General features: G+C 38.7%; 1 protein-coding gene and 1 long non-coding RNA gene across 7 annotated transcripts in view; one reads left to right on the plus strand and one right to left on the minus strand.

The window, feature by feature from the left end:
• Positions 1 to 1,781: 1,781 nt before the first annotated feature.
• LOC147581941 (uncharacterized) lies at positions 1,782 to 8,037 on the plus strand. Its single transcript, XR_015250421.1, has 2 exons — positions 1,782 to 3,753; positions 7,790 to 8,037. It is a non-coding gene; the product is annotated as an uncharacterized LOC147581941 (long non-coding RNA).
• Positions 8,038 to 8,305: 268 nt separating this feature from the next.
• Positions 8,306 to 12,138, minus strand: part of RUFY3 (RUN and FYVE domain containing 3) — an 81,763-nt gene continuing 77,930 nt past the window's right edge. For 5 of the 6 annotated variants that reach the window (XM_086704890.1, XM_086704891.1, XM_086704889.1 and 2 more), the window contains 2 exons: positions 11,759 to 11,827; positions 8,306 to 9,754 (listed from right to left, as the gene is read on the minus strand). In XM_086704890.1, the coding sequence (XP_086561016.1) occupies positions 9,611 to 9,754; positions 11,759 to 11,827 (213 nt within the window). In that variant the 3' untranslated portion in view covers positions 8,306 to 9,610. Of the gene's footprint in view, positions 9,755 to 11,758; positions 11,828 to 12,138 lie in introns of those variants that run through there. The other variant, XR_015250420.1, reaches the window with a different exon arrangement.

Raw genomic sequence — 12,138 nt, forward strand, 5'->3', positions numbered from 1 at the left:
TCTATTCACTAACATTCCATTGTTCTAAGAGTTTCCCCTAAATTATGTGAAAAGGTTCACATTCAATTGGCAGGACCTTATTATGGAGTAGAATGGTTTATCGGCAGTAAAGTAGAGGCAGGCCTAAGTTCCAGGGGCTTTGAAAAAAATTGCTGTAATGTAGTAGGAATACATTTTCCCTCAATTCAGCAGATTAGAAGAGAATCTCTGAAGTTTGTAGGAAGGGAATAAAGCTGCTATAAACATTCATGTGTAGGTTTTTGTGTGTACATAAGATTTCAGCTCATTTGGGTAAATACCCAGGAGTATGATTGCTGGATCATATGGTAGGACTATGTTTAGGTTTGTAAGAAACTGCCAAACTCTTCCTAGGTGGCTGTGCCATTTTGCATTTCTACTAGCAATGAATGTGAGTTCCTGCAGCAATTTGTTCTTCTCAGCATTTGGTGTTGTCACTGCTTTGGATTTGAGCTATTCTGATAGATATGCGCTGGTTCTCTTGTTTTAGCTTGCAATTCCTTGATGACCTAAGATGGTCAGCATCTTTTTATGTGTTTATTTACATCTTCATATTGCCTTTGGTGAGACGCCTTTGGTTTGGTTTGCCGCCCAGTATTTTAGTTAGGTGGTTTTCTTACTGGATTTTAGGACAGGGATATATATATAGGAAGGTTTATTTTGGTTCTTAAATCTGTATGATATGAAAATAAATGGTGGGGTAATTTGTAAGTTGCTTATATTTTATTTTTTGAATGAAATAAAATCGAGAGATATGAAAGGGTAAACAGTGAAGTCTCCCTCCCATCCTGTTCTTCAGCTACATAGATCCCCTTCTCAGGCAACCCTGCCATCAGTTTCTAGTGTAAACATTCAGTGATATTTACTGTGTAGATAAGCAAATATTAGTAGATATTTTCATTTTAAAAATGTAAATTTATAGTATACTAGACATGCTGTTCTGTGCCACTTTTTTCCATTTAATACATCCTAAAGATCATTTTATATCCGTATATAAAATCCTCTCATTTTTTAAAATGTACAGTATGGATGTACATAACTTAACCTGTCCCTTACTGGTGAACAGGAAAATTGCAATCTTTTGCTACTGTAATGCTGAAATGAATTACCTTGTAATAAACTTATGTCATTTTGTACATGCATAAATTTCTCTAGGATAAATGGTCAGAGTATGTGCACTTGTAATTTAGATCTACAATTAAACTTATGTCTATAATTTGTTTTTTCTTAGTTTGCACCAGCAGTGCAAGTGCCCATTTTCCCATAGCCTCATTAACACAGCATATCAGCAGTCGGTTCTTGGCCAATCTTGAGAGGTTAAAAAAAAACCCAAAACACAATGGTATTCTTCTATGAGGTGGCATTTCATGTTTAAGACTTGTGGGATTTCCTTTTCTGTGAATTGTCTTTTTTTCTCTCTTAAAATCTCCATCTACTTATTCTCTTCATATTAATCTTAAAGCAGATCCAAGACATGGCATCATTTTATCTAAATATATTTCAGTATATATATTGTCTTTAAAAAGGACTTTAAAATAATACCACCATTCCTAAAAATACTAATTTCTTATCACAAATATCTGAAAAATAATGTTTTGAAAAGTTGATTTGAATCAGGATCTAAACAACAGTCCACACTCTGCAGTTGGTTATGACTTTCCCCTGTAATATTTTTTTTTATTATTATTAAAAAAAATTTTTTTAATGTTTATTTATTATTGAGAGACACAGAGAGACAGAGGATGAGCAGGGGCGGGGGGGGGGGTGCAGAGACAGGAGAAGACACAGAATCCGAAGGAGGCTCCAGGCTCCGAGCTGTCAACACAGAGCCTGACGCGGGGCTCGAACTCACAAACTGTGAGATTATGACCTGAGCTGAAGTTGGACCTTAAGTGACTGAGCCACCCAGGCGCCCGGCCTGTAATATTTTTTAATAAAAAATTTCAAGCATACAGAAAAGTTGAATTATACATATACCTATAACTACACCTAATAATATTTTGTCTTATTCTCTTCCTCACTTTATATCTGTATATTCATCAAGCTATCTTTTTTTCTTTATAGATGTCAAAGTTGCAGACATTGATCTTAAGCTTTGATTGATCTTAAGCTTGATCTTAAGCTTTTTGGAATACATATTGTTAATTAGGGTTTTTTCTTGAAGTAAAATTTACAGTGAAGTGAACAAAAGTGTATCTTCCACTTGATGAGTGTTAATGTACAATTGTGTAACACAAACCCCAAGCAAGCTATGGAGCATTTCCATCACATCAGAAAATTCCTTTTCCCAGTCAATTCCTACACCACTCCCATCCCTTCTCCCTGTTAGAATTTTGTTTTCACCATAGATTAGTTTGGCCAATTCTAGAACTTCATATAAATGGAGTCATACAGTATGTATTCCTGTGTAAATTTTCACTCAGCATGTTTTGAGATTTCATTAATATGTTTCAGCTCTTTGTTCCTTTTCATTGCTGAGTAGTATTCCATTGTATGAACATTTCACAATTTAACCTTTCACTTAGGTGAACAACTGGTGGACAATGGGCTGTTTCTAGTTTTTGGCTCTTATGAATAAAGTTGCTATGAACATTCTTGTGCAAGCCTTTTTGTGGATCTATGTTTTAATCTTTGTTTTCAGTAGTAGAATATCCTAAACTGTATGATTGATTATCTTTTTAATTTTACTAGAAATTGACATACCTTTTTCCAAAGTGGTCATCCTATTTTATATGGACCAACAATATGAGAGTTCCAGTAGGCCCACATCCTCATTGTTTGGTGCCAGCTTGTAATTTTAGCCATTCTGTGTGTAGTGGTATCTTGGTTGTGGTTCTAACTTGCTGTTCGTGACGATGTTGAGCATTTTTCATGTTTATTGGCCATACAAATATCTTCTTTAATGAAGATGAAGTGCCTATTATTTCTTTTAACCCATGTTTCCCCGTCCATTACTTTTGCCCTTATTTGAAGAAATAAGATTTATTTATAGAGGTTTCCACAAACTGAATTTTGCTGATTGCCTTTTTGTGATGTTTTTATATTGTGTTTGGGTTTTTTCTTAATAGGAGCCCTTCTTTTTTTTTAATGTTTTTATTTTTGAGACAGCATGAGCAGGGGAGGGGCAGAGAGAGGGGGAGACACAGAATCTGAAGCAGCCTCCAGGCTCTGAGCTGTCAGCACAGAGCCTGACGCGGGGCTCAAACTCATGGAGTGTGAGATGGTAACCTGAGCTGAAGTCAGACGCTTAACCGACTGAGCCACCCAGGCGCCTCATGGAGCCCTTTATTCTTGCAAGGAGCTAACTCTATGAATACCTTTCCCTCTGGCACTTTGTCATTTTGGTTGCTTATCATGGTAGAAATTATTTTTATGGGGGCTCTTGGGTGGTTCAGTCAGTTAAGCATCCAACTCTTGATCTCAGCTCAGGCCTTGATCTCAGGGTCATGAGTTCAAGCCCCTCATTGGGCTCCATGCTGGGCTTGAAGCTTACTTTTTTTAAAAAAACAAATTATTATTATGTGGTGCAATTCTTAAATCTCCCCTTGTATGGCTTCTAGGTTTTGTGTCACAATTAGGACATCCTAGTGAAATGATTTTGAAAGTACCTGGTAACAAGGCATGAAGCCAAGGTGGATTGGAATATGGATGGACCTAGTGAAACTCACAAGGATCACCAAGATACATTTAAGAAGCCGCCTTCCAAATGATCCAGACTGAATTTGAAGTCCACAGGTGAAATTTCACAAGTAATTTCAAAGACCGTGATTGCAAAACATAACTGGTTCTAACTGAACTAAAGAGGCTCTCAACCTTTCTTTCTGCCACGTGACAGTGACATTAGGGAATAAAGACCAAGAGTTAAAGAGAAACTGAGTTATTCACAATTTCTGGTAGGCTGGCTGTAATTCCATCCATTTCTTGTCCTCTTGAGAAAGCAAATGGGGGAATACAAGCCCAATACAAGTTGGGCTAATTTTTAACCTTTGACTTCTAAGAATAAATTTTTTTTTGAAGTTTATTTATTTTGAGAGAGTGAGTGTACAAGCAGAGGAGGGGCAGAGAGAGGGAGAATCCTAAGCAGGCTCTGTGCTCTTAGTGCAGAGCCCGCGGGGGGACTTGATTTCATGACCGTAACATCATGACCTGAGCTGAAATCAAAGAGTGGGATGCTTAACTGAATGGACCACCCAGGGGCTCTGAGAATAAATTGTTTTTTGACAGACCTTATAGTTGAATATGAATGGATGCTATTGTGTCGGAAAGCAGCACCCCCCAAATGGTAAGGCACTGTTGCTGCCTGGGGACTTGTATAGCTTTTCTACTGAACCTGCTTGTTGGAGGCCCGAGTGCTGTGTCTCTATCAAACTCAATTATTAACTTGTAGGAATCTGACATCGTCAGCAATGCTTACAACTGGTCACTGGCTCTATTTTTAACTAATTTTACATTTCAAGATAATACGTTGTCTGAATAAAGTTTGCCTTTTATTCTAAAGTTTATTTTTTAATTTATCTTGAGAAAGAGACAGCATGAGCAGGGGAGGGGCAGAGAGAGAGGGAGAGGGAACCCCAAGCAGGCTCTGCACTAGCAGTGGAGAGCCCCATGCGGGGCTCAAGCTCACAAACTGTGAGATCTGGACCTGAGCCAAAACCAAGAGTTGGTTTCTTAACTGAGTGAGTCACCCAGGCGCCTCCAAGTTTACCTTTCATTCTAGGTGTAGAAATGGTATTTCTCAGATACTTGATTTCTGATTTGATAGACTAAGATGCTTATAAGATTCTCTTATACAAAAGTAGTTGTGTTAACAAAATTAATTTTCCTCAGGAATGTTGACAATAAAAGATCTCAATAATTGACAAATCTTCAAGCCCACCAGCGTCTAAGAATCCTTGAGATTTGACCTGAGGGACTTTTAAGTGGATATATTAGGCTAAGTTATTTGAAAGATGTTTTATAATCAATCAAAACGTGGTCACTTCTGAAATACAATTCCTTAAAAAAGGTCTACATTTTCTGTTGAGCAAAGCTGAAATGAGGTTATAATAGACAGCGGTCCTGAGAACTACTTCAAAATCACTAGTCTGTCGTTGAGTCCTTTCACAGAATGGTTAAGTTCCCTTTAAGAGTTTCATCATACATTTTTATTGACTTACTCTGAGGAATAAATCTGACTTAAAATCCTCATTCTGAGGAAAATTCTTACTCTATTTGGAAATAACATCTAGGGAGTTAAATTAAGTTCTATAAGGTTAGACCTATAGTTAGGAGTATGAAAACACCCTTTTTTAAACTTTTAATTTCAGGATAGTTTTTGGTATACAAAAATATTGCAAGAATAGAATTTCTATATGCACCTCACCTAGTTTCACTACTGTTGACTTCTTACATTGCTACAGATTTGTCATAACTAACATTAGTACATTGCCATTAACTACATTCCACACTTCAGATTTTTTTGGCTTTTTCTTCATATCCTTTTTGTCTCCAGGGCACATTACATTTAGTCATCATGGCTCTTTAATCTTAGACTTTTTTATCTTGGATGACCTTGACAATTTTAAGGTATACTGGTCAGGTACTTTGTAGAATGTCCCTCAATTGGAGTCTTCTGAGGTTTTTCTCCTGGTTAGACTGGGGTTATAGGATTTGGGGAGGAAGAACACAAAGGTGCCATTTCACTACACCTTGTCAAAGATTCACGTTCTAAGCGTGACCTATCACAGGCATCAGTTTTCATGATCTTGCCAACATAGAGTTTGCTAAGTGACTATAAATTTCCTTTTATTTCTTTCTATATCATACTTTTTTGAAGCAAGTTACTAAGCATGGCCCACATTGAAGAAGCAGGAAGTTCCATCTTCTTGAGGAATAGTAGCTACATAAATCATTTGTAATTCTGTGTAGATGTGCCACTTCTCCCTTACTTATTTAATCTTTTATATCAATATGGACGCCTAAAGTTTTATTTTTTGGCTTATAATCCTATATTACATTATTTTGTTGCTCCCACTGTTTTTGGTTTTTATGCCACTTCCTTACTTTCTGGTATTACAAGATGTCCCAGACCTAGAATCAGCCATTTCTCCAAAGAGCCCTCGTTCCTTTTATTGGAGAATGGTATTAGAAACCAAACTTGTTTCTTTTTATTTTTTATTTTTGAGAGAGTATGAGCAGGACAAGGGCAGAGAGAGAGGGGGACGGAGGATCTGAAGTGGGTTTTGCGCTGTCAGCAGAGAGCCCAGTGTGGGGCTTGAACTCCCAAACTGTGAGATCATGATCTGAGCCAAAGGCAGGTGCTTAACTGACTGAGCCACCAGTCCCCTCAGAAACCAAGCTTTTGTTTTTTTTTTTTTTTAAATATGAAATTTATTGTCAAATTGGTTTCCATACAAAGATTGAATGCTGGGTTGTGCCCGTTGTTACCAAGTGTTGGCTTCCAGGCCCTTTCAGCAGAGGGAGCTGTGTACCAACCCATATTCATCTTCCCCAACCGAAATTCTGTATCCACTTTCCCCTTCCCTCAGCCTTTGGCAACCACAATTCTACTGTGTCTGAATTCGACTGCTCTAAGGAGTCTTGCAAGTGGAGTCATATGTCCTTCTATGGCTGGCTTGTTTCACTTATAATGCCCTCAAGGCTCATGCATGTAGTAGTAGATGTCACAATTTCCTTCCTTTTTAAGGCTGAATAATATTCCATTGTATGTAACTATTGCATTTTATTCTTTCATTGGTCAGTGGACACTTGGGTTGCTTTTCACATTTTGGCTATTGTAAATAATACTGTGAATATAGGTGTATAAATGTGTTTTGAGTCCCTGCTTTCACTTTTGACTACAGTATACCCAGAAAGGGAATTGCTCTATTACGTCTTAATTTTAATTTTTTCAGGAACCATCACACTGTTCCACAGTGGCTGCACTGCTACCAACAATGCACAAGGGGTTCTAATTTCTCCACAAGTTAATTTTGATGAAGTCCAACCTCTGTTATTTTTTGTTGTTAACTGTGCTTTTGGGGTCTTACCTAAATTTTTGCCAAATAGTTGTGATGAATTTTTTCCTCTTTTTTTCCTATGAGTTCTAGTTCTAGCTCATTTGTTTAGATCTTTGAACAATTTTGAGTTAATTTGTGTATGTTATGTAGTAGAGGCCCCACTTTTTTTTTTTTTTTTTTGGCATGTGGACATCCACTTTTTGTCAACAAATTTGTTGAGAAGACTGTCCTTTAAGCCCCTTTTGGTCTTGGCACCCATCTCAAAAATCTTTAGTCCATATATGTGAAGGTTTATTTCTAAGTTCTTTCACTTCATTGGTCTAGGTCTTTATGCCAGTACCATGTTGTTTTGATCACTGTAGCTTTGTAGTGAGTTTTGACTTCAGAAGTGAGACCTCCAACTTTGTTCTTTTTCAAGATTGTTTTGGCTATTTGGGTGTCCCCTGAGATTCCATATGAATTTAAGACAAATGCTTCTATTTCTGCAAAAAATATGGGTATTTTTGATACGGATACTTGGAATCTGTAGATGGTTTTGGGTAGTATTGACATCCAATTCATAAACATGGAGTGTCCTTCTATTTGTTGGTATCTTTAATTTCTTTAGGCAGTGTTGTATAGTCTTCAGTGTACAAGTCTTCTGCCTCTGGTTGTTTAGTCCTAAGAATGGTATTCTTGTTGCTACTGTGAATAGTGGAAAGAACAGTTTTTAAGGAAGACAGACCTATGAAGTCAAGCCTTTCATGACTTCGTTTCCTTGCTTTTGTTGACAGCTACACTAATAACAGATCGTTGGAGCTTTGTTTCAAAAAGAGAAAGGGCTGGGGCGCCTGGGTGGCTCAGTTGGCTGTGCGTCAGACTTCGGCTTAGGTGGTGATTTCACGGATCATGAGTTTGAGCCCTGCATCTGTGGTCAGCACAGAGCCTGCTTCAGATCCTCTGTCCCCCCGCCTCTCTCTGCCCCTCCCCTGCTTGAGTGCGTTCTCTCTAAAAAAATAAAACATGAAAAAAATGCTAAATAGCTTATGTGTACGTCTCAGTAAAATCTCAGTGGCTAATTATTCTTCCTCATATTCCATGTACAGAGCTGCCTCTTTTCAATTTAATTCAAAACTAATTATAAATAACTTTTGCTAGTTTAGGATAATTCCCCATATTATCTGTAGCACTTAGAACAGTGCTGAAAACATGTAGGTGGCCAAAAATAAGACGAATGAAGAACCACACACACACACACACACACACACACACACAGAAATATTTAAAGGGAAAAAAACCAGTCAACAACCTAGGCAAGACTATTAGATTTTATTCTTTCCTAGTACTCTTATAGCTCAACTTCACCATGTAACAAGCCAGACTTCCCGAATAACAACTCTTTCCCAGGCTATAACCCTTCTCAGGAGACAGAATTTATCAAGTATCATGGTTCCAGGATGTTTTCACCCCAGAATTCTAAACCAGTTACAGAATCGTATCTTCTTAGGTCTTAATTGGAATCAAACAATCTAGGCACATGTAACATAATCAAAATAGCATATACCATTTCTTTGCTTCCCTTGTGGAAAGCACATTCCTCTTTTCCCCCAAAGGGTTTGTTATGAAGAGATGTTTGAGTGTCACGTTTTCCAAGAAACCTGTCTACCAGTTCAAATTCTTGGCTCAGAATAAGGTATCGCTTATTCAAGAAAATTTAATAAATATTCTGATCTAATTGTTCTCAGACATGGACAAATTTGTTTTACACGCAACTTAGCTTTGCTTTCAATAACTACTTGCAAAAGTCAAACCCTATCTTTAAAATATCTTACAATTTTCCTTAGGACTTGGGAGAGCAGGGAAGGATGAGGAAGGGAGTTGGCTTATTTTTTAGTAGGACATTCTGAAAAGGGCAGATATTTACTTTTGAAGTCATTAAGTGGATAAACTGTCAAGTGTTTCTCTTGTTCTGATATTGAAAACATTTATAGCCCAGGGCCTTTCTGGTCCTGAAACTATAATAAATTATAATATTGTTTTAAGTACATTCAAAATTTATATTACTCTTTAATTTCTTTTCCCTGAGTTTGGGTTCACAGTTTGGTAGAGATACTTGAAAGAGGTAGTTAGTGGGGGTGAAGAGGAAACAATGTTTATGTCTAGCAGCACCCAGGGAAAATATATAATATCTATTATTTTGATCTCAGGTAACATTTATCTTTCCTCCTTGAATCTGCACATTAATAGAGGGAGATAATCATTTTCCTTCTCTTATCTGTTGGACTCTCTCTCCTATTATATTTACCCCAGTATTATTATCACTATTCATAAAAATGAATAGCCCCTCCAAAGACAAGCTACAGAATTAAGCCTTCAAGGTGGGATTGTTTAGATTTAGAAGAGAGGGGCTCAACTGAGTAACTTTTATTCATACAGTCATTAGGGAAAATGAGCAAACTTTCCAGGACCCCCAACTACTCACTGCCTTTTCTCCCTGGACCTGGTTTATTTAAATCATTGCTATCAACTCTGGAGTTGATTCTAAGGTCTGGGTTCTAGGAAATCTTGACATCTAACACAGGTACAGACACTGGTCCAGGCCTTGGCTTCCAGTCTTACGATGGGCTGGCGGAATACTGTTTCATCAGATGCTCATGGCAGGGATTGCAAACTCGCTCAGGCTTGATACTTGAGGGAAGAGGCAGTTCATTTGTTGAGCAGGCATCACAGAACGTTCCTCTGCAGTTCTTACACATATTCTACAAGGAGAAGAGGAGGTTAGGTGGGGGATAGAGGAGCAGGGCATATAGATGCATGGAATAGAAAAGGCCAAATATGGTAAGTGCTCAATACCTAATTATTGACTAATGTCTGCTATGTGCCAGATAGTATCTGACCAAACACAGTTTCTGTCTACAAGGAAGCCTACTGTCTAGTTCTTAGATCTAAATGAAGAGAAGCAGTGCCACAGAATTCAAAAGAACAAATAATACACAAATTGCTTACTTTTAGAATGTTCCCACCCATTATATTCACTTTTATGTGGGCTAATTCTAAAATTAGTTTGCAAGTACTTAAGAATACTCCAAATAAGGCAGGCAGGCAGTGAGTGACCTAGCCATGGACTGGGTAGCGGTAGCCAGCCTAGGATTAAAAAACTTGCTGAGCATGAAGTGAAAGTAGAATTCTTAATACCCTGATGTGCTTAATGCTTCCCTGTAATACTCTACAGACATATCTTTTGGGATATCAGCGCAGCAGGAGGACAGCTTCCCTGCATCCTCTTTATAGGGAAATCAGTCTCTTTATTAAGCATTTTGAATATTTAGTGGTCATGCAATGGGACAGCACGTGGGTCATTATGGCAGTGTCACTGGTAAGGCTGTGTGATAGGGTGGCACACACATAGCTCCAAGGGTCCCTAGTAAAGGCTGTGAAGAGTAATTCCCCCCGTTAATAATGCTGCTTTCTCCCAAACAATTCACCTTCCTGAGGATGCAGCAGAGGTAGGGGGTCACTTTTATTTGAAAGCCCGAGAGGGGGGCGCCTGGGTGGCGCAGTCGGTTAAGCGTCCGACTTCAGCCAGGTCACGATCTCACGGTCCGTGAGTTCGAGCCCCGCGTCGGGCTCTGGGCTGATGGCTCAGAGCCTGGAGCCTGTTTCCGATTCTGTGTCTCCCTCTCTCTCTGCCCCTCCCCCATTCATGCTCTGTCTCTCTCTGTCCCAAAAATAAATAAACGTTGAAAGCCCGAGAGGAATTTTCCTCTGACATATTGTAGTTACTGTGCAGAATTAGAAAAGCCAGAATTAGATTCTCTTCCAGAAACAGACATTATTTCTGTAATTCCAACTCTATAAAGGCAGTTCATCTTTATCTGATTCCGTTAAGACTAGGTCATATTATAGTTTTGCTTGTTAAAATTCAGCATGATCACAAAGGGTGGCATAGAGGCTGCAAAGGCAGAATTCGGCACATTTCCTCATCTCTTCCAAGCACTTGTTTCTTACAGTCATTTGCCCATTTCTTGAACATCTATGAACTGGGGACCACATGACATGCGGGGTGGGGGGGTGGATATTACTATGAGCAGGTCAAAGACCTGGCTATCAGAACACTTGCTGTATCTGAACACTTCCTTCACTCTGCCTACTCTAGCAAACTGGGGAAGCGCTCAAGCAGAGACCCTTGAGGACCCGAGGGGAAAACAAGTGGTTTTGGTGGAGAGAGCTCATTTCCCTCTCGGAGGCTGATTCTCCAAATAATTCAAAGAATCTCCCTTCCCCAAAACTGATTTGTTCTAAGCAGGATGGAGTACTGGAAGAGTACAGACTTTGGGGCCAAAGTCAGGCTGCAGCTGGGCCTTGCCACTTATGACTTGAGTAACTTTGAGAAATGTGCTTCACATCTCTGAGCCCAAGGTTCATCTACAAAATGATGTCACAGAGGAGATAAGCTTTACAACAGGGACGTGGTCTACGCTTTGCTCATTACTCTTTCTCCAGCACATGAGATAGCACATTCTACACAGCAGGCACTCAATAAACATTTATAAATTTGTTTTAAATTCTTTATATTTGTGTTCATGGGGATTTACTGACATGACATACTATGACTGAAAAAAATGGGTACACAATAAATGCTTGCTCCTTTTGCTTTTTCTCCCCACTCTGCCCTCTACACAGCAAAGTCCCTGTTACTGAAAGGGACTAGTGGTGTAACGGACATCCTGGTGAAGAACCTGTTTGGTTCTCAGCATCGTTACCTTTGCAAGGCGGCCGTCTTGCTGGCACAGCTGACATATCTGTGGCTTTGCGGAGAGCAGCGGCTGGTCCTAAACCACATATTGAGCCAGTTAGTTTCTCTTGGTCTCAGAAACATGAATACTTTCAGAATACTCATTTTTTTTAAGTTACAAAATTAATACAACCACGCTACAGGCTATCTGGAAACTAAAGAAACAAATTGTATACGGTCCTCACGCCTTAATACAACTCTACTAATCCTATCACTATCCTTGGAGCTCTTTTCACTTTTATAATAAAGTAATGTGATTTCAGTTATAAAAAGAAAATTCAAGTATACAAGTATGAAGTCAGAAGTTTTAAAAAGCCCCATCCCTCTTTTCCTATCATATCATCAGGA

The sequence above is a fragment of the Puma concolor genome, chromosome B1 (genome assembly GCF_028749965.1).
Source record: "Puma concolor isolate L17-30 chromosome B1, mPumCon1.1.hap2, whole genome shotgun sequence".
Taxonomy (NCBI): domain Eukaryota; kingdom Metazoa; phylum Chordata; class Mammalia; order Carnivora; family Felidae; genus Puma; species Puma concolor.